The 23,025-nt window shown below is 40.3% G+C and overlaps 1 protein-coding gene across 2 annotated transcripts; it reads left to right on the top strand.

The window, feature by feature from the left end:
* Nucleotides 1–463: 463 nt before the first annotated feature.
* On the top strand, nt 464–21,059 carry OPRK1 (opioid receptor kappa 1). Of its 2 annotated transcripts, XM_068396168.1 has the most exons (3): nt 464–639; nt 15,761–16,117; nt 20,537–21,059. In XM_068396168.1, exons 1-3 carry the CDS (start codon nt 623–625, stop codon nt 21,057–21,059), a joined length of 897 nt encoding a protein of 298 aa, XP_068252269.1. In that variant the 5' UTR covers nt 464–622. The 2 variants fall into 2 exon arrangements, with proteins under 2 accessions (XP_068252269.1, XP_068252268.1); XM_068396167.1 differs by lacking the exon at nt 464–639 and having other exon boundaries at nt 15,771–16,113; nt 20,527–21,059.
* Nucleotides 21,060–23,025: the final 1,966 nt, after the last annotated feature.

Genomic DNA, 23,025 nt, shown 5'->3' with positions numbered 1-23,025 from the left:
GACAGGGGTTAAAGTGTGGGGGTGGATCTCAGCTGTTTCCATCTGACTTGTTTCTCTGTGCAGTCTCTGAAAGTGGAGGAAAACTTTCCTTGTGCAACCTGGAGGAGCAGCACTTGCCCATTAGACAGCGAGATGTAAAACTTGTAATTATTTAATATGAATGTGGTTTGCTTAATTCTCTGCTTGGCAAATTACATTTCCCATCACAGCAGAGCTCCCCTTAACATGTACAAATTGCAGAGGTCTCAATGTCCAGTGGCTGTGATAGCACTTCTGTTTCTTTCCCTCTCTTCCCTCTTCCCAGCGTACTCACCTCCTGCTGTCTGCAGTCTCCTTCTGGTCTCCTGGTCTCCTTCCTGCCCGTGGGGGCTGTGCCCTATGGATGGCCCCTGTACAGATTTTCCGTGAGGAGCCAGACTCCACCTGCTCCCCGGGGCCCTGTCGTCCCCCCAGCACCAGCAGCAGCTGGCTCCTGGGCTGGGCAGACTACGAAAGCAACGCCACCGGGGCCTTTGGGGATGCTCAGCACAACCACACCAGCATCTCCCCTGCCATCCCCATCGTCATCACTGCTGTCTACTCAGTGGTCTTTGTTGTCGGCTTGGTGGGAAACTCTCTGGTCATGTTTGTCATCATAAGGTAAGGCGCTTTGGAGTACCTGTTGGTACAAATGGCCATCCTTAAATTTGGCAGTGGAGGGAGGGGGGTAGTTTATGGAAGCTCTCTGGGTGTGCTTACATGAGGAGCTGGAAAAAAAGTAACTGTAATGACCCAAACCTTTTCAGTACCAGTCGTTTGCCTGGAAGCGCAGTTAGAGACAGAAGGCAGAGGCTGGTTAAAAGGGATAAATCCTGCAGCCTGCGGGAAAGGCGCTTTGTGCCCCGGAGCTGCGTTCATCGGGTGCCCTCTAGGGATGAGAAGCTGCTCGCATCTCGGGGAAAGCTCAAGTGGAAGAAAGAAACTTCTGCAAGGCAGCTGTTTTCCCCTGTGAGGAGTTCCAAAGGGACAGCTTATGTGTCTAGTCGTGTGGACACTGAATATATTACTACCTTGTCACCTAGTGGCTCATTTAACCAGGTGGGGAAAAAAGGAAACGGCAAAAATATGTGGAAATGCTTAATGTAAAGCAAGGGGTGCTGTTTCTCTGTCTAGTGGTGTTTAACTTCAGTTTTTGTATTGGCTTTAAGAAAGCAAAGCAGATGCTGGGAGGGGGTCTACCTTTCCTAATGGTTTTCAGGAAACAGGAGAAAGCTGTGTGTCTGTGTCTGTTAGTTTTTCATATTCTGAAATGCACCAATACTTATGCTTGTACTTACACTTGTGTATTGGTGTGTATTTTAGCTTGCACTATGATTTCTCTCTCTTTTGTTCCTTTCTTTTGCAAGTTATAAAAATATCTGACGCTACAGATTGGCAGGGCCATAATGAGCAATCAAGGGGACTGAAATCATGCAACTTTTGGTCTCTTGCTTCACAGTCCGTTTGAATCCTGCAAAAAATTCTGAAAAAAATATAATTGTGGATTATCATTGCTCAAATTAAATCAGCTTGTACACAGCAAGAAAAGGGAGGTATTGGAAAGAATCTTGTTACTAAAGCATGCATGATAAGGGTGAAGGAATTGCAGAATGGTGAAATAACTGTCAGACTTGCTATAGGGGGAAGTTAACTAGAAGTTAACAGTGAAGTGTTGATGAGGTACCTTATGAAGTTGAGTTATAACCAGGTGAATACTCTTGAAAAATGGAAATAAATCCCCTTTAATAGTCAGTGCAAGAAATAAAGATGCCTGTGGTCAATGTGGAGAAGCTGGTTTGCTCCAGCTTTGTGATGCTGTAATTTTTATACCCCTCAATGCCCATTTGCCCTTCATTCCGAATGAATAGAGATTTCATTTCTTGTTGTATTTCTTCTACAAGAAGAGAGACTCCATACTTGACACACACACAGCTGCAAAGGCAGAGATTTTCTAAGCCATCAGCCACTGACAATGATAGCTGATTAACTAGCCTGGGCAGTGGAAATAAATTCAAACTTAGCCAGAACCTAGAAGTTAGCATGTATGGATTATACTGGTGCATATGTATTTCCTTTTTACTCTGATTCTGTTACCCTCCTAAGATTATTTTTGTGAGGGTCTAGCTAGCTATGGCTCACTCTCCTACCAGTTCCTACATTAGCCTTTTGCTTCAGTTTCCTCTTTGTCCATATCTTGATTACATGGTCAAAAAAATAAGTAAGTAAGTATGACAAAAGACCCGTTGTTTTTTTCTTCTCTTTTTTCAGTATCCCCTCTCTCCTAGGTTTTCTCTGTGGCAAATGCTTTAAACACTGCTAGAATCATTAGTTGGAGTGCCTGTATGCAGAAACCTACACTTTCAAACATTTCTTGTGATTTTGAAATACTCCAAATGTTCGTCCAAGAGGTGTATTTTCTTCATTTTTGTCCTAACCTCTCATCTCCCTCTCTCTTTCCCTCACATCCACACTCTGCATGATTGCATCTCAAGATGGATTTTCATGACCCATTGAAAAATGTAGCCTGCAGCGATGCCCTTTGGTGTGGAAAGACAAGGTCTGTGTGAAGTTTGTGAAAGAAGGTGGCAAGGGAGAGGGGGATCATGTCCTCCAGCCATCCTACATTGCATCTTGTCCAGCCGTAACAACTCTAAAGGAGGATGGGGACAGACAGTGACTCTTCACTTCTTCCAGCTGAGCACAGGGTTTGTGTGAGGCCCCTTGTTGCTGTTTCTCATCTCTCTGAATCCAGATCTGCTCTCCTCCTCCTAACCCCCTGTGGACTGGCAGGCAAGGCAGGCCTGGCTCCTCCTCCCTTTGCTCTTTTAAACAACACCTGATGTTGTTAGAATAGTTCAGTTGGAAGGGAGCTACAGTGATCATCTAGTCCAACTGCCTGACCACTTCAGGGCTGACACTGAGTCATCTTTTGGGTGACACAAACAAGGCCTCTTTTGTTCTGAGACGTTCAGTGAAACTGTTGAAGTGTCAATGCTGTGGTAGATCCAGGAGACTCCAAATAGTCTTGAGATGCCTCAGAAACAGGCTCGAATTCAGCCATTATCTGTGGTGTAAGCAGGCCTTGGCCTAATCCTTGCTTTGATACGCCCACAGGGGCAGTTTTGCTACTTCTCCACAAGGGCTGCTGAAGAAGCTCATGGACACCAGCAAGTCAGCATCTCAGCAGCCTGTGTGCAGAGTCTGGGTGTCCGAAATCTCCTCCAGGTGTGGTGGGGTGTGCTTCTGCTGAGAGGGAAAACCCTCTCAGAGTTCCCTCAGAGGGGAAAATAACAGGAGAATGGCACTTTGATGTACAAAGCTCCTGAAAAAAATGTAGCTGTTTGGTACAGCTCCTGTAAATAGAGATTTGTGTTGAAGGTCAAGTGGCAATGGTACTTTAGTACAGTGGTGGCAGCATGGCCTGTTAAACCGTGTCTCGGGAGACCTGGATTCTTTTCGTTTTACTACCAGGCTTCAACACTTTGTCTCGTCCTGAGAAGGTCACTTCATGGCCCTGTGACTTGGTTTCCTTGTGTGTAAAATGGAGGTACTGGTATTCACTGTCTTTAAACACACAGCAACTGTTAAATTTAAAAGCCAAAGCGCAGTCACTAAAAATCCTAACGGAAAGACCAGGACTACTGTAAGCACCCCAGACTCCTCAGGCACATCAAGAATGGTTATTTTTAATGTGCAGAAAGAGCTCTGCATTGTGTACGCAGAGCATCCTGCACTCTTTTCACGCTCGTTGCAGTCGGCTCTCACGGTGTGGATGGTTTGCAGGAACTCTTCCCATGCTCGGCTTGGCTGTGAGGCACCTGTACCAGCCCCAGGGGGTCTGCTATCAGGCCAGCAGCCAGCCGGGTGGGCTGGCAGTGCCTTGCTCACGCTGAGCCATGGCACATGAGATGTAATGCTCTCCTACAGCTTCTGCTTTTCCTGAGGAGACAGTAAGAGAGAAAGATGGCATCATGTTGCCTCTTGCAGTGGTAGGAAATGCAGATACTGTATGGGAAGCACAGTCCTCCCCCTGTGGAGGAGAAGAGGAGGCATGAAATGGGTTTGTAGGAACCAGATGAAATTACCTGACCTCCGCTGAATAAAGTTATACAGATGTGTGTCTCTGGGCATAATCAGAGACTATCTCAACCCCAAACCTTTTATTTTGAGATAAGCTTTACCTCTGAGGTCTTAGAAGATATTTCTGGAAGTGAAATAGTTGGCTGAAGTTGATAAATAAAATGACTTGTCATTGGAAGCAAAAAGTCTTTTTCCTCCCTTCCTCCTCCCTCCTGACTTTATTTCTCTAAACTTTAGTGCTGACTTTAAAGAAAATAGTGCTTTCTTATGACAGCTGGAGGGGAAGAAAAGTCCCCTGAATAAAGTTACAACTTTAATTATGGATTTGCTCTTATCAAAACCATAAACTTACTCTGGTAAAAACTCTGGGAGAAGCTGTCTCTTACCCACTCCAGATTCACTTTTTCTAGGTGCCTTACCTCCATTGTTCCTGAAGTCATATACTGAGAGCAGCTTCCATCATTAGGATCTTAAATAGCCAATCCTGTGTTTTTTTAAAAATATCTTTCAAGCTTCCAGTGAACTGAATAATTTTCTAGATTCAAAACCAGTTTTAACAAGAGGCTGTGTCATAGATAATGCAGATTCATTCCTAAGGGAAAAGAGAAAGCTGGTATTCCTCTGCTTAGTCTAATGTTGAAGAAAAAATATAACTAGTAATACATTTTTGTTCTTAATTGAACTGAATAGCATCTTATGTAACAAGAAGAGTCCATTAAGAAATGTGATATAAAATTGACTCCTTTCAAGATCATTTTAAAATATTTTCCATCATTCATTCCAAATGAGAATGAAACTATTAAAAAAAGTATCAAAAAATGAAATTGATCCAATATATTGGTTTAAATCAATATTAGATTTTGATAACATCAAAAGATTACTTGTTAATTTGCTTTAAATTATTGTTCCAATTTTATTAAGTTATTTTTGGAAAGAACATTGTTCTGAAATGAAAAAAGAAGCTCCAGAAGAGTCAACCTAACTGAATTGCCAGTTCCCTATTACTTGCAGTTGGTATTATTTCATTCTTTTTCAAAATCATGGGTTTGACTGCTAAAACTAAAAGCCTAGCTGTATTATACTTTGTGAAGTTTGTATCTTTTTACCTTTTTTTACCCGATCAGACATCTGACACCTTACTATTATCAGTACAGAGTTATCAAATGGATTGATAGTAATTCATCACAGGACCTCAGAGCATCTCACCTCACTGAATGAAGGTAGTTTTGATGGGTTCTGCAGGGTTTGACCAAACTTGGCAGAATTTTCATCACAACTTTGAAGACCGATCATTGCCAACAGCTTTTACAGACGGCACAAAGACCAGGGTAGCAGGAAACATGAAAGAGGACAGTCTTATAAAACAATGCAGGCAGTTTGACAAGCACAGTCATTTAAAGAACATTTGAATGTTTCTAATACATTTAACATCCTGCTAGATAATGAATAAGTGAGACCTGGGATTTCTAAGCAGACAAGAAACTCGAGTTCCCATTGCAATGCTGTGATAAGAAGAGCAGATACTGAAAAAGCAGAGAGCGTTCAGAGGAAAGGATTGGAAGGGATATTTCCTAGAGACAGTATCAGTGAGAGGCTATAGCTTATAGTGAGTAATCTGTTTGGCTTCTGAAAAGTAATTTGGTATCCATCCAGACACTTCCGCTGGGCTAGTAGCCAGCTAGTCATTTATTTCAGAGAAAGGCGTAACTGGAATCAATGACTGGAAGTAAGACAAATTACAGGGAGCCCTTTTGAACTGGCAGAAAGTGAAAACTTACAAGAACTTTCCAGTTTGGCTGCTGGTGAGGCAGAAAGCTTGAGATAGCTTGGCTGTCCTCAGCCAGGAGACTGTTGGGGAAGCTCATGCTGCTAGACAAAGTGTGGGGAGGGAGCACAGTGGGGAGACAGTATTGGGGGGCGGGGTGGGAAGGCTGGCTAAGCCTTTCTGGTGAAGGAGACAGAGTGAAGGAAGAGTGAGGACCCTTCATTTGGTTTTCCCGATAGAGGATTTTGAATTTGCTGAAAGGGTGTTGTGGCAGGAAATTCTTAACTTGGTGACTTTGGATGGCCTGGGATGCAGTAAGAGCAAGGGAGGATAATCTGCCTGGCTTGATTACTCTCACTGTCTAGTCTAACTGTGATTAGTTTGTCCTTTAAGTTAAAATCCCTGAAACAAATGAGTTCCCAAGGAGAGTTTTGGTTTCAGTTACATAATTGCCTCTTAAAGGAAAAGCATATCCTGGGCTGCATCAAAAGAAGCGTGGCCAGCAGGTCGAGGGAGGTGATTCTGCCCCTCTACTCCACTCTTGTGAGACCCCACCTGGAGTACTGTGTCCAGCTCTGGGGGCCCCAGCGTAAGAAGGACATGGAGCTGTTGGAGTGAGTCCAGAGGAAGGCCACGAAGATGATCAGAGGGCTGGAGCACCTCTCCTGTGAAGACAGGCCGAGAGAGTTGGGGCTGTTCAGCCTGGAGAAGAGAAGGCTCCAGGGAGACCTTCTAGCAGCCTTCCATTACCTGAAGGGGGCCTACAGGAAAACTGGAGAGGGACTTTTTACAAGGGCATGTAGTGATAGGATGAGGGGTAATGGTTTTAAACTGAAAGAGGGTAAATTTAGATTGGATATAAGGAAGAAATTCTTTACTGTGATAGTGGTGAGACACTGGAACAAGTTGCCCAGAGAAGTTGTGGATGCTCCCTCCCTGGCAGTGTTCAAGGCCAGGTTGGATGGGGCTTTGAGCAACTTGATCTAGTGGAAGGTGTCCCTGCCTGTGGCAGGGGGGTTGGAACTAGATGATCTTTAAGGTCCCTTCCAACTGAAACCATTCTATGATTCTTTGATTCTATGAATATGTAAAGTTGCACAGCATTTCCATGGTCCTGTTGGGAAGTTCGCGTGCTAGCCTATGTATCATCTTTGAAATATTTATTTTGCCTGAAGCCAGAGGGTTCAGCTCTCACTAAATTCACCTTCTAATTCCTAGGGAAGCGAAAAATAATTCTAGGTAGTTTGCTATTTTCAGTTTTGAGACTTCATTGCAATGAAACCTCTATCTTCTCTGCCTGAGTATGAGAGCCTAATGTGATTTTTCTTCAGTGCTCAAGTTTCCACTCATACATGCCAAGAACATGTGCAGAACCTTTCCGTTCTCTCCGCTCCTCACACTAATCCTCCTGTGCAATACACAGTGCTCTGCCTGGCTGCTCTTCTCTGCTTCAAAAGTCAGTGCCACTCAGCAGTGCATTATGAGAGAATATCTAGAGTTCCCAGACTTAGGTACTCTGCACCTGAAAGACAGAGGTTTTTATATTTGCTGACAGTCTACATAGCCAAATCCACTTCCCACTGCATTGTGGGTAGCATAGCCACTGTGACTACCACAGGGTGACTGGGAAAGGCCTCCTTGAGTAGTGATAGATGGGAACCTGCATGGTAAGGTTAGTTTGGACAAGCAATTCAATGTTCATTTAGTGTTCATACTCAGAAAAGGTATTTACCATGCTGCTGGCTGACAGACAGCATCAGGACTTACTGTTAGACGTGTCTTTCAGAATTTTGTCAGGGCAATGGTTGGACTACATGATCCCAGAGGTCTCTTCCAACCTGATTTATTCCGTGATTCTGTGATTCTGTGATTCTGTGAATGACTGGCTTGTTAAAGTGCTCAAGAGAAGAATATTTTCACCATGGAAGCTGTCAGCTGTGCTTTTCCTCTCTTTTCAGACCACATCTTAATGTTTCCTGCATTTCACTTGTATCGTCTCCTTTGGAAAAGTGTGTGGTCAGTTGTTTTGTGCTGTGGGCTCCTCTGAGGCAGGTGAGGAAAACAAATGAATGGGTAAAGTCCAGAGAAAACCTCCCAACTGCCTCCTAGGAGGGACTGATGACTTTTCCCTGAGCTGGCTCCCTTACTGGTATATGCATTTGTTGCCTTACCACATGATCCTGTATTTGTTATAGAGTGAGGTCCCTTGTCTCCCATTCAACTTTATTGCAGGAGTGCTTACCAGAGATTCAGGTCTCCACACATCCAAATGTGTAGTTGTCCTATAAAACACTCCCAGCAGTGGCAGTCATTATTCATCCCTGTGTTAAAATGGACAGTGGGTGCCTTGCTCTGAGAACAAGAGTGATACCCATGCCCCCACACCCTTGTGTGAGAGGTTTTTTAATTCTTTCCTTATTTCACTTCTGCAGAAACATTTAGGGGGAGCAAATGTTCAATAACATTTGGCTGCTTCCAGCCAAGTTCTGTATACATAACTACCTATGGAGATCAGAGCCTTTCCAAAGAGTAAGAAGGAAAGTAAGACCCTGAAAAATCTTCTACTGGAGCTGCTATCCCTGTCCCCTTGAGCAATGAGATTTGTTCTCTTTGCCAGGCGATCTCTTCCCTCAGCATAGAAAACTCACTTCCCTCTCCTACAAACACACAGGAAGCATTTTGCTCGGCTAAGGGGGCTCATGTCCTTCATGAAAAAAAAATCCTTTGGAGAGATAAGGACAATAGGAAAGGTGGATGTTACCAGAACCAGAGACTCAGCACTCACCAGAGGAATGTGCCTGTGGCAAGTAAGAAGTATTAGGATGGGCTGTGTAACACCCGTAGCATGACTGGTTACTGGGAAATGTCTGCAGGAGCTTGAAGTTTCTTAACAGAGAGAGTCAGCTGCTTGATGAGATGTAAATTCATCATACTTGCCAATAGAATTAAAAAAATCAGGTACGTAGACTAGAGCTAATTGTCTAGGCTCTCTAATAATAACATTAGACATATTGATTTTGGATAGAGTACCAATTTTGTAAAATTCTGCATTCTCACTATTTCAGTTTAAGCCACAATAAATCACAGCACCTTAACATTTCTCTGAGCTCTCCAAACAAAATCATGGAAGCACAAATTTCACAGTGTTGGTGTTTCTAACATTAAGCATATTTCTTCAAAGAGAGGATCTTATGCTCACATAAAAATATTAGAAATCCTTATCATAGAAGGAGGAAAAAAGTTCATTTTTGTCAAGTAGTGTGAAATTTTCTTCATTTTTACCAGGATATATGCAGACTTGAACTTCTCTTCTATAATTCAGAAGCTGGTTCTTTAGGTCAAGAGGGAAAGCTTCCACATCTAATCTAAATCTGCAAGATCTTGTTTGGGGTCAATTTATGGCTTGTTCAGAGGAGTAACAGTAGTGGTAAATTGTAACGATTTTAATGATACCTTCTGACATTCAGGTAGATTATGCTCCCTGAGGGGAGAACAAAAGACAAGATCATGCTTTTCTTCTTTAAGCTGCTTAAAAATATGTACCTGCAGGTGCTTATTAATAAAGAGATTTCCACTTTAGGATACTATTTTGTAGGCAACATGTACAATTTTTTGTAGGCTCCTAACAATTTCGATGTTAAAGACAGGTGACCTTTAAATGTGTGCACTAATGATGTTTGCCTTTATTTGAAGTGTTTTCTGAGGTCCTATCCCCTGCTAAATTCTAGATGTCATTGAAAATGTGGTAATAACATATAACCCAATATGCACACGGAAACTGAAGCGTATTGATTTTTACAATCTTTAAATGTAGTCTTAGTTTCATATTGGCCTAAGCCTTTTGTATTGACTTATGAAGATCAAAAGATAGCTGACCCATCCTTTTGACATGAAGTATGTTTGGAATAGGTCCTCCTGGGTTGTTTTTCTGATTTTTTTGCCCCCTGTTCTGGTGCAGTGTGATATTGAGCATGCCCTGAATATAGCCTTGAGATTTAGAACTTTCCTGACTAAGATTTTCAGCTGCTTCATCTCCATATACTTCATTCAGAGGAACCTAGTGGAACGGAGCCTGCATCCTGCTGATAGGTGTTTTTGCAATATGCTTTTAGATGTGCTTTAGCTTTCATTTTCATTCACTGAGTCAGGTATCTGCCAAAACTATGTGTTTTTTATGCCTTGTTGTATTTCATGCTTTCATACTTTCACTCTGCTACTGGAGAATGTTGCTGTAGTGTATTTGTTAGTCTTGCTCCCCTCCCCATCCCTTATTTCATACTGCAGGGAACATATCAGCCTATTACAGTTGCATCAAAAAAACTTTACCAGAGCCTCCTTCTCAGCTTTTAGTAGCTTCACTAATGTTACGGTGTACTTTAGAATCACACTCCTCTCTACTTTAGATAATAATTTTAAGGGGCTCTACTAGCAGATTTAGTAATGCATTTTGATTTTTTCTGAAAGCATACCAAGTTCTTAACAGCATGCTTCCTTCTTCTGTTACCACAATTTCATTGACAAGCTTAGTCTGGAGGTGTGATTTCTTCCTATTTACTGTCTTAAAAAAATGTGCAAAGTAAATTCTACTCCAGAAGGAAAAGTGCAGTAATGATGAGTCAACTAAGAAATGGGGGAAATTTTCTAAGGGTCAGTCTAAAGTCAGTCTCAAAGAACTCTCCACTTTTGGAAAGTGGACTTAGCCTAAGTTGTAATAGTTTTGCGAATTTTACTTTTGACATGTAAGTAGACATAATTTAAATCTTGCTCCTTAAAGCTCTCATCGTATATCCATCAAAAAAATACATCCAAACCAAAGTTTTGTTTTTTATCTTGACTATTTTTCTGCAGGGTTTCCATATATCTTCCAGCTGTTTAAAGTCTACAGAGGCTTGAGGCCTGCTTATAGCTTGACAAGCAGTCTCAAGATCCACCAAATAGCTTAAGTCATCAGAGGTTTTTCTGCTCTTGAAATTAGATTCTAGCACCTGATTTAAGAGAGGGACCTTCCATTCCTAGGTAGTATTAGAAAAGCTGTCATCTTGTTATGAAATCCCAGTATTTAACAAACCGTTTTCTAGACACAGGATTTCCCATGAACAGTTTATGTAACAATAATTTATAAATATTTTAATGGTCTTTGAAAGTTATATCTCAAAGACACTAAGAAAATGTTTATCATTAATTACCACTGTGCCATCTATGCTGTAGTTATGTCCAGGTTTCCCCTATCTGTTCTGCTAGACTAATTAAAGAATATAGTGGTATTTTTTCCTTAAATGAAAATCAAGTATTTGATCAATAATTTTAATTTTGCAAAGGAAGACAAGATTCCTGCACTTGATCACTATTTTGATCTTGTTCAAGTGCAGATTTGGGTGAATGGAGGGTATGGTGGGAAAACCCCAAACCACATAAAATATTGCCTCCTATATTTTGGTGCAATAGAATGAGTTGTAGAAAAGCAATTAAATCCCTCATCTTGTTTTCAACTCAAGACTCTATCAGGGTCCACTTCAAAGATTCTGACAGCAACAGCAGTCACTCCAGTGCTTTAACTGGACTTTTGATTAAGCCTGCAAGCACATATCTTCAAAGGCATGTAGGCATTTAATAACTTTTAGGTGTTTAATTAAAAAGAGTGACAGCAGTTTGGATGATTGAGTCCAGATTCTCAAAGGCATTTCTGAATTTTATGAACTTCCAAATGAATGTATGATTTAATCTATATTGCCTAACAACTTTAAAGACTAATATCTCATTTACATGGAGGGCAATGCTTTCAGGTGAAAGTAGTCCAACTCTTTACATTACTAGTGTGAGATCATCGAGTTTTAAGGTTGCATCAATAAAATGTGGTTGGACTTAGCATTGCTGAGGTTAACCAGTGCACCCTTCATCCCTGAGTTAGATACGCATGATCCCTCTGCAGTGCCCAGGAGAACTGATTGCCTAAATGTAATAAAGTATTATTGGAGCAGTATTTGTTGTTCTCCTGCCTTCTTGTTCAAAGTCTGGCAGGGAAGGGGTGAGCTGCCTGTTCTGGCTGAGAGTGAGCGGTGCAAGGAGGCATCAGTGGTCTGTGAACCGGAGTGGATTTGGGCAAGGCCAGCTAGTCACGGGACTGCCAGGCTGGTGAGCTGTGGGGAAGCACTAGATACACACCAGGTAACATTATCAAAGTTGGGATTATTATGTGCATATGTGCCCCTGAAATGAGCCAGAGGTTTCACAGAGCTTTATGGGAGGAATGGCACACTGTGGGTTTTTCTTTTCCCCATTATATTTTCACTCCCATATACAGCTTTGATTTGGTTACATTGGAAGTTGTGTAAAGGCTGATGCTGGGATGATTCTATATTTCTTACTACCTGTGAATGACAAGACATCCTTCCTGTTGGATAGTAGTAGTGAGGAAAATTAATTTTCTTATGTGTGCATGTGTTGCATGGTCCAAAAAAATCAAAATCACTAACGTTACATGGATAACAAGCAGTACGTATACACAGAACATGCTTTATGTAGCAGCTTCAAAAATTTGAATTTTGAAGTTACCTAAAACCTAGTTCTATTTTACAGAGAGTCTTTCTTATTCTGCCACTGGAAATCTGCAGAGAAGGGAAAGGGTACTGGGAAAATATGATATATATGGTCACAGTGTCACACACACAAAAAGGAATTGAATTAAGGTTGCAAAGAACAGGAAATGCCAGATAGAAAGATTTTCAGATATTTGATTTTTCAAGGCTAATAAAATAGTCATATTTAATTTTCACTGCTTTTCTGATTTTCTTTAAGGAAAATAGGTCAAACATTCTTCTCTATGTGAAAGTAACCTTTCCCTATCTAAACCCTTGGGGAAACTTTTAAAGATCTACAGAAGGAATGATTCAGAAGAACTATTAGTTACTTTACCTCTGCTTATCACAGGCCACTGCATTTCATTTAAATATTCCTGTGTTGAGTCTAGTAACTTGTATTTGGCTGAAGCACACCCTTTGCAAAGCAGCAGACATTGATTTGGAGACAGCAGAAGATGGAAAAATTACTCCTTTCTTGTGTAATTTGTTCCAAATAATAATCACCTTAGCTGTTAGGAAAAATCTGTAATTGTTTCTAAGCTGAGTTTGTCTGGCTTCGACTTTTACGTATTTGTCCTTTCACTTTTCTTTGCAGTCTGAAAGAGCTCTTCAGTACCTGCTATTTTCTCCCTGTGGAGGCCTTCAGACACTATAATCAAGTCACCTCTTGTTGTTCTTTTTGATAAACTAAATGTGCTGAGCTTTTTGAGTTACTCACACGAAGAATTTTCCAGTCCTTTCACTTGTTTTTGTGGTGCTTTTTATGTGTCCTTTCCAACTTTTCATGGTCTTTTTTTTTGCAATTTGAACAAGACAACAATTCCAAATATCATCAGTGATGTCTGTAGAAGTAAAATCACCTTTTTACTACTCCTTTTCAGACATTTAATGGAAACTAGTCCATTTTAGCATGGATTTGCAATCTGAGTGTTTAGTGAGTTTTTGTTCAGTCTGACAGCTGAGATGCACTCAGAGCTGCTTGTTTTTTCACCAGGAGGAATGTTCCTAGTCTGTTAATGTGTCTTATATTTGTTTCTTCTAGCTATATACTCTCATATTTGTGTTTGAACAGTGCCTGATGGACTATAATGTGACGTACAGGACAAACTGCCTCCTCTGTGGGAGAGCCTGTTGAGGAGATTGATCTGGGAGGGGGCAGAAGCCCAGCTCTGTCTGGCAGGTGCCTCCCTGCTCTGCCTTTGATCTCAGAGAAGCTCAAACCAGGGTAGAGGGAGTCTGGACCATGGGGGTCACACCATCAGTACAGAGCTTTTGTTGCTGCTTCCTTTTGGCTGTCTTTGCTAAGAGATTTCTAATGCTCTAAGAGATTCTAATACTGTGTCCAGTTCTGGGCCCTGCACTTCAAGAAAGGTGTTGAGGTGTTGGAGCGAGTCCAGAGGAGGGCGACCGAGCTGGTGAAGGGTCTGGAGGGTCTGACCTACGAGGAATGGCTGAGGGAGCTGGGGTTGTTTAGCCTGGAGAAGAGGAGGCTCAGGGGTGACCTTATTGCAGTCTACAACTACCTGAAGGGAGGTTGTAGTGGAGTGGGAGTCGGCCTCTTCTCCCAGGCAACTAGCAATAGGACAAGAGGACATAGCCTCAAGCTTCGCCAGGGGAGGTTCAGGTTGGACATTAGGAAGAATTTCTTTACAGAAAGGGTTATTAGACATTGGAACGGGCTGCCCAGGGAGGTGGTGGTGTCATCATCTCTGGATGTGTCTAAGAAAAGACTGGACATGGCACTTAGTGCCATGGTCTAGTTGACATGGTGATGTCAGGGCAATGGTTGGACTTGATGATCCCAGAGGTCTCTTCCAACCTGATTGATTCTGTGATTCTGTGATTCTGCTTCACTGGCTATGGCTTTGTTCAAGATGTGAGCCTGGGCATGGTGTCTAGATAAGAAGGGCTTACTTTCTTTCCCCTTGCAGTTTGCTTTTCAATGCTTCAACCAGCATTTGGTTTCATTTTCTTGATAAGTTGTAATTAGAGTGTTTTAGAAAAACTGATGATGTTTTTAACATTTCGTGTTGGTCATAAAATGACATTTCTGGCCATAATTTAATTAATAGCTCATTTACATATTGAGCACATATTGTCAATACTGCCCAAAATTTTTTAAAATTCTTTTTTATTTTACACTTGAAAGTTTTAAAGGCAAATAGACACATTGCCCTACATGTTCATTAGCTCAACTGATTGAATCTTGTATTTCCACTGTAAATTATTAATGACATATAGGAAAACCTAGCCAGATGTGTTTCTGTGTGTGCTATAAGTGCACATTTTAGTTTGGGCACACATTCAAAATATGGGGCTGAAACAGTTTTGAGAAAGAAAATCTGTCTTTGAATCTGATAATAAATTAACAGTAATAGGCAAAAGTAGCTAGTTGGGGGGAAGCATTTCAGAAAGGAGTGTTAGGTATATCCCTATGTTAACAGGTTCTCCTTCATCCTTTGTGTCCACAGCAGAGCTGGAAGCAGTCCTGCACACCCTGGGGCACAGGCTGTCCTTGAGGCAGATCAAACCAGGGTGCCGCCTCAGAAAAATAGATCCTGTTCTTCTGAGTAGGCTGAGGTTCTTACAAGCTGGACAAAACAAGTGCTTCATTTCGAAGAAATTAAAGGATGCAGAAAAAATATTGCTATGATAATTTTTTTCTCCACTGTGGTGTCCTACTTAAACAGTAGTCATCTGTACATTAGCAGTCACAAAAGAGAGGACTGGGAAAAGCTGATGATAAGAAAGGAGGAGAAATTGGAAATGAAGGAGCAAAGAGGGGAAATGACTAAAACTTGTATAAGCTGGCATCATTGTATTGAATTCAAGGAAGAGAAACTATCCTGTAAGAGGTGATCTGGCCCAGCAGATGTAACAGTTCACGTGGATTCTTACCAGAGAATGGGATAACTGTTCCTTCCACAAAACAAACCCAGAAAGCTTGCAATCACTGTGAGTTAGCCATAAGAAAAGGAAACACAAAACATTTTGATCACTTGCAAATGTAACAATGATATTTTCTTGTAGAAGGTTTGAGAAGATAGGATTGAAATCAGCATTTGGCTAATTAGATTAATTGTATTCATATACCTGTTTTTGCCTGTGGCGAATAGTTCTAGCTGCTAATGCAGGTGCTGAGAGGCTGAGTCAAATGTGTTTACTGTTATCCCAAGGGTCTTGCATTTGTGTGTACTCCTGTCAGAAATGACAGAAAAAACCCCAAATGTGGCAAAGCCTGACTGATAAACTGTTACATATCTGAATATGCATAATCGTATTTTGAAATAATAAAACCTTACTTTTTTTTGTTCTTCAGGTACACAAAGATGAAGACAGCAACTAACATCTACATTTTCAATCTGGCTATGGCAGATGCACTAGTTACCACGACTATGCCTTTCCAAAGCACTGAGTACCTGATGAACTCTTGGCCCTTTGGTGATGTGCTGTGTAAAATAGTTATTGCGATTGACTATTACAACATGTTTACCAGCATATTCACACTGACCATGATGAGTGTTGATCGATACATTGCTGTGTGTCACCCTGTGAAGGCTCTGGACTTCCGTACACCTCTCAAGGCGAAGATAATCAACATCTGTATCTGGCTATTGTCCTCATCTGTTGGTATATCTGCAATAGTTCTTGGAGGTATCAAAGTCAGGGAAGGTGAGTGTGAGCATCCAAAATTCGGTCTTTTTGTTTCTCAAATGATATAAAACAGAGCTTCGAATATTGATTAACCTGACTGATTCCTTCTTCAAAAAGTATGTCTAAATTTCTGACATTTTGAAATATATTGTGGAACATTACACTATGACATATAAATCAGTTAAGCTCAGATGCCCTGGCCAACTAAAAGAACAAAATGCACTTTGAAGCATTGTCTGTGCTAGAATGAGGCCATCAAAAACTACTAGCAGACAGCAGGGGAAAATAATCAGGAATTTGATCAGAGTGGGCAGATCAAAGATCAGTTTAGGATGAAACTTGAAATGTGGGCTTAAGGTACATTTTGTAGGTGTTGTGAGAGTAGTTCTGATGAATTTCCAAGAGCAGAAACTAGATTGCTTGTCATTAGTTATTACTATTAAAACTATCATTAGTATTAAGATTTGATAGCTTATTATCAACAGCCATTTCACAGAACTTGAAGTCATGGTGAAGAAAGGAAAAGTCAGTAGCTAGAGAGAAAATCAAGCTAAATTATATATGACAGTATCTCAAATTCGTGTTTAAAAAGGGATGGGGATATATATGGAGACTTGGAAAGCTGAGAATAAGGATTAGCAGAGGAACTGGGAATACAGACTATGGCAGAAAATCAACTACAAGAACATGAAGTCAATGAGATCTGTACTCAGACCACCTGTAGGCTCCACTTGAAATTTATAATCCATGAAGGACTGTGGATTTAGCCCCTATAACTGGTGACTCGTTACCAAAACTGCCCTGCTATGGGGTTAATCTTATTTTGAAATCATCCTTGAGAAGGAAAGGGAAGAAGCATTCTCACACATATATACTTCATACCCACAGGCATGACTGTAGTCCAGGAACACCTCAGTGTCTTCAAAAGGCTTGAGGCCTCTAATCATGTCCTTGGGTTGAGGCCATCCTGTTAATGGATGACTCGAAAAGACATGCATATTTATTTGGTGGAAGTCTTGTTTGAGATGTAAATAATCTTTTGAAAAAATATCAATAATTTCCTGAATTAACAACCTTTTCTATTAGAAAGGTTTCACTCCTCCCAAGAGGAATGATAAACTTTACATAAGGATGGTGTTTTATCTGGCAGAGACAATAAATGCTGTGTGTTAAACTGTTTGGCATAGATCAATGCAAACAAAACATTTCAGTAACAGCTGCTCAAGGGCTGATTGATTTGGCTGAAGATGTATAGATTTTGTTCTTGCTGTTCATCTTGTGGTGGGTAGGTGACAGGAGAGTCCTCTGGAAACTCTTATTTCAGCCCTTTGGGGGATCAAGTGTCCTGGTCTGCAGTGCTGTAACTCTTCTCCCCAGTAAAGTTTTGACAGGGTCTATAAAACAATGTCTAGCTCAGGAAACATTAACTTCCAGGAATCTTCATTTGGGAAGAATGATTGTCTCACTGCGTATGAGATCTTGAAGGCCATGGGACATTGGCTCGGTCAGGTGTTTTGCTGGAGCGTGCTTAACTAGCAAAATATTCCCGTCATTCACTGTAAGCATCACATTTAGATCAAGGGGCTGCTCTGAGGCCAGCAATGATTAAATGCCTTTTCCACGCCATGTGGCAGGCAGCCCTTTTTTTCCTCCTGAAAGAGAGACTAATAATACACAGCTCAGCTGAGCCGAACAAGGTTGAAAATTATTGCAAAGGCTTGTCAGCCCCTACTCTTCAGCCCTGCTTGGCTGATCTAAGGTCTCTCTTGGGCATTTACTGCCAGTTATCTTGTCTGGTGTGTTCATGAATTGCGCTGATAAATGCTGAAGGGGGAAAGCAAGGATCCTCCCTTTGCCTGACAGCTGGAACTCAGGACCGAAACTTCATGTTATGTTGGTCAAAATAGTTGTTTTTTATATGCTACAGGGCTTCGGTTGGAGTCAGATTTAAACAACAACTGAACATCAAATGGGAAGTGATTATATATGTATGTCAAGATTAAGATTAATCTTAAATGACAGCTTATCAAACATATTTTAAAATACATTTACACTGAAGTACCATCTAGAATGCAGCATTTTTCCTTAAATATATAAATGCATTTGGAATATTTGGCTTTCAGAGTAGAAAAGGTCAGTATGAAATCTTAAGTACTCAGTTTGTGACACTGTACTTAGTTCTGCATCTTTTCAGGCAACAAAAATAAAATATAAATTGGATTTTATTCTCTTCCAAAGTTCCTGAAAATTATTATGATATTGTGCATTGCGACAAGGATCTTTGTTGATTGTTTGCTAGCTGTAAACTGGGAAAATGTAAATGGGTTCCATACAATTCATAGAGTTATATATATCAAGTGAAACACATGAATATTAATTAATTCAGAATAAGATTTTCTGTAGAAAGTAAACTGTAATGAGATGTAAGACAATCATTAAATTTTTATTTGATAATTTGGAATCCTAAAATACCATTGACAACTACAAATTACACTAAAGGGTAGCAAGCATGACCTAATTATTTTGATAAATATATGAAATTATGTCAGTAGATCTGAAGAGACAGTTTCCTCTGGGAGGAGGTTTCAGTGAGGAGCTGGATGTGGTCTGGAGCAGTCATCCCTGATCACACCTCACTTTTTTCCGGAACTGCACATCTGGATGCAGCTTTACTAGTCTAGACAGTATAGCTTCATCCTGATTTTATTGCTGCTGCTAGGCCATGATCTACTACAAATAACAGTAATAATCAAAGTGAAAACTTCTTTGAAGATGACTGTTGACATTTCTAGAATAAAATTAAGTAAAAGCAACTACAATTATGTAAACCTAGATCACAAAGGATTTAGAAAAGTTGACCGGGTATCAAGACCCTGTAAAGTCATACGTGTTCTGTCAGCTTAACATCCTCCATCAGGCTTGAAAGATATGACTTTTCACTTTTCAGCTTTCAGAATCATCCACTAGTTGTTATATTATTTAAAATAAAACCTCAAAATATTTTAGCTTTGATTTCAACTTTTTTATTTGAATATTTTAGTATTCAATATCACCCAGTAACAGCTTTCTGATATCTATCCACGGAAATATCTGTATGATACCATAATGATAGCTTACCCCCCTAGTTGTTTTTAAAAACAAATTTTCTGCAATATCATTTTGATTTGTGAAGCATTTCAATAGCAGGGAAATATGGCTTGGTGGAATTTTTCTGACTAGCTCTGCTGGAGACAGATATGAAAAAGTGATGTACAAGAGTATATTGAATCAGTCCACCCTTAGATCTGTTTCAGTAAAAGCCAATACATAATAATTTGTAGAGGAATGACAAATTCGGTAGGGGAAAATGAAAAAAATCCAAAGAATAATGCAGTGCTCAAGAGGATAAAATCTAAGCTACAATACAGAGCGAAAAATCCCTGTGTTACCTTGCCTTGTCTTCAGTAGAGTTTAACTGCTGATAGCAGTTGTAAATTTACCCCTTCTCTTGCCTTGCCATTTATCTCGTTTCTTGGTTTTCCATATGGTTTATATGCTGGAAGGCTCCAATGGGGTCAGCAAATGAAGCCTCAAATATTTCATTCCTTAGCAGCCTCCTGTTAGATGGATTATTTCCAGGACATAAAATCAAGTGACAGCGTGTGACTCTGAATCCTGGCATAGGCAATCAGAAAGTGAGTGCGCTGGTGTTAGTGGCCCAGATCCTGCAGTCTCTGTGCAGGCTGAATTTTCAATTACATGATCTGTGAAAAGAGCAGCTTCCATTTAACTCTGCACACAAACGTATTTTATTTGCTTCCATTTAACTGAAAAGAAGCTGTTGCCAGGAAATAAGTTTTTCTGAATGCAAGCACTTACATGTATTCTATTTGCACTGAAGAAGGCATGTGGGAAAAGATTATTACACAATTATCGTGTATTGGCAAAATCTTCCTACAATCAAAGCCTCATTTGGCTCCCACCATTCATGATAGCAAAAATCCATCTCTGCCCTTAGTCAAAAACATCTGTAGTTTGATAATAATTATGAGATTTCTACTCCATTGAGCATGGTACTCATTCTGGCTTTAAGTCTCAGTGAAAGTCAAATGGAAACATCTTTACAAATTTTTATTTTTGTGCTCTGCATTTTTAGATCCTCCCATGGGAAACAAATTTTATACAATGACGTCATGCATTTTAAAAAGCCCCTCTCTCTCTAGAGGGCTTCTAGAGACATTTTTCTAGAAACATGTAATTTCTAGAAACAGCTGCATAAAACCAGTTTCAATGGTAATTGAAAGCTTTCCTTGGAGTGATTTAATGATAACTCTATTTATTAGTATCACATTACATGATAATCACTTTTCCTAGCTTATGCTATGATAATTACGTTGTTTAGAATATCTAATAATAAAGCAATTTTCTTCTTCTTGCTTCTTTCATTCCTAGATACTGCTAGCACTGAATGCTCCTTGCAATTTCCAGACAGAGATTACGTGTGGTGGGACACCTTCATGAAAATCTGTGTCTTTGTCTTTGCATTTGTTATTCCAGTTCTCATTATAATTGTTTGCTATACTCTGATGATCCTGCGCCTTAAAAGCGTACGGCTTCTCTCAGGGTCTCGAGAGAAAGATCGAAACCTGCGCCGCATCACCAGGTTGGTTCTTGTGGTTGTGGCAGTTTTTATTATCTGTTGGACTCCTATTCACATTTTTGTGCTGGTTGAAGCGTTAGGGAATGTGTCCCACAGTACTGCTGCTATATCCAGCTATTACTTCTGTATTGCTTTGGGTTACACCAACAGCAGCCTCAATCCGATCCTTTACGCTTTTTTGGATGAAAACTTCAAGAGATGTTTCAAGGACTTCTGCTTCCCCTTTAAGACAAGGATGGACAGGCAGAGCACCAGCAGAGTCAGAAACACTGTGCAAGACCTGCCTTATATGAGGGAAGCAGATGGGACAAACAAACCTGTATGACTAGTCGTGGAAATGTCGTCTTACTGTCCTCAAGAGAGAGAAGAGTCCAACGACCTAGGACTGACGCAGATTACCACTGCAGTTTGAGCAAGACTCACCCGGACAGACGTTTCTGGAATATTTCAGAAATCCTAGTAGTTTGAACTAAAGCAAGTTTATTGTCGACAGACAAGAACCTCCTGAAAATAAGCTGAAATGAAAAGGACCTGGCTCATGGTCAGGTTTTGGCACCATGTTTGCTGTACTTGAGCAGGTACTAATAAACACTTCTGGGGAGACAGGAGATAGTGTTATACCAGCTGACTCTGGATAAGGAAAGTTCTGGCTTTTCTCTTTACAATACGTAAGGTTATATTAAGCATCATTTGGTCATAACACTGAGTTGTGCCAGAAGCTTTTGCCCCAACAACAATTGTTTCTGAACTATGTAGTTTGACAACTTGATTTGTCATACCCTTTCACAATGAAGAGTGTTGCTTAGGTTTCTGCAGAACAATGTCAGAGCTATAATCAATAGTGTCCTCGACTAATATATCTGTAACATTTGTCTGTGCTGTGCAAATCCAATTTAAGCATGATCTGCCTACACACCAAAGTGATTTTATTGTGTCTATGTATGGTAAAGCATTTTGGCATTTAAAAATGTTGGGCCTTAAGGAGACTTGTTAGTATATTTTTGGCACGTGTTTAATCACCTGTGTGTAATGTTTTCTATGTGTGATTTTCCAAGATGATTGTGTATTTATTGATTGTGAATAATATAATATGCACTTTTGGAGTGTATTTTGAACAAGAGGCTAGAAAACTTCGAAATCTTCACTTGTTACAAAACTGATGAAAAACCGCGCCATATTCATTACATGGGGGGAAGTAATGGCATTCCATTTTCAGTAAAGGGGACAAATGGACATACGTAAAAATAGTGCTGTACTTGTTTTCCTGGACAATTTGTAAACAGACTAAAATAAATATTTGACAAATTAGAAACTAGTGAATTAGCACATGGATTAACTGGATTGATACAAAGGAAATGGATATTAAATATATAGGATGTTTTAATGGTACTTGATTGGAAAAGTTCCCATTTTATTGATGGTTATACATTTTCTTTGATACAGTCCTATGAATTCAGTAAATTTCCCTGTTTTCGTGTGAAGATGGGGATGCCAAGGCACAGCTACACATGTTACTGGCTTTTTGAAGGTAAATTTATGGTAAAACTGAGCCTAACTTTCAGTCTGTAGTCTTTTGTCTTCCTAATCATGATATATTACTATCCCCACTTCTGCTGTTGCTGAGGCTTGGAGGAATGCTCTCATTATCTTCAGTGGGAACAGGTCTGGTCACCAGACATCTTCCTGGTAACTTTGTTCTTTATGCAAAATCATGAATAAGGTGGGGGCCTTCATTTCATGGCAAATTTTCTCAGAAACATAGTCTGGTTTGGTCCTACTGGACCAAAAACCCTTTATGCACATCAGTACAAATAATGAGATTTGCTCTTGTAGCTGGCAGTACAGTTCCTGTGGAAATGCTGTAGCAATTCAGCCCTCTGCATAACTTGTTACATATTGTTAATACAGTCATGTATGTCAGATATTTTTGATATCAGGTTGATAAATGTAGTGATCCTGCATTCATCTTGCAGTACTAAACCAATCCTGAATGGTCAGAGGTGTTCACAGTCTTTCAGTGGTGCTACCATGCAGAGCAGAGCTGTGAGACTCAGGCCATGGAGTCTGGTACTTGAGAACTAGCTGCTCTAATGAAATTATCTTTGTTGACGAAAATATTCAAGATAATCCTTTCTGGACAAACCTAGCACTTTCTGGTTGTTTCTACATGATGGCTGAATAGCTGACCTCAGGATACTTGATTTACCTGGGGAAATGAATGATGCTCACACAACTGATCGAGTGAATCTTACTTCCTGCTCTGTCCCTCTTTCTTTTTTTCACATGCATAC

Source organism: Nyctibius grandis, chromosome 3 (assembly GCF_013368605.1).
Source record: "Nyctibius grandis isolate bNycGra1 chromosome 3, bNycGra1.pri, whole genome shotgun sequence".
Taxonomy (NCBI): domain Eukaryota; kingdom Metazoa; phylum Chordata; class Aves; order Nyctibiiformes; family Nyctibiidae; genus Nyctibius; species Nyctibius grandis.
This window is presented reverse-complemented; position numbering and strand designations above follow the sequence as displayed.

Bases quoted from the DNA above. Each gene is read 5' to 3' on its own strand.
- OPRK1 (XM_068396168.1), top strand. The intron at 16,118-20,536 runs GTGTGAGCATCC...AGATACTGCTAG, and splicing joins ATCAAAGTCAGGGAAGGTGA to CACTGAATGCTCCTTGCAAT.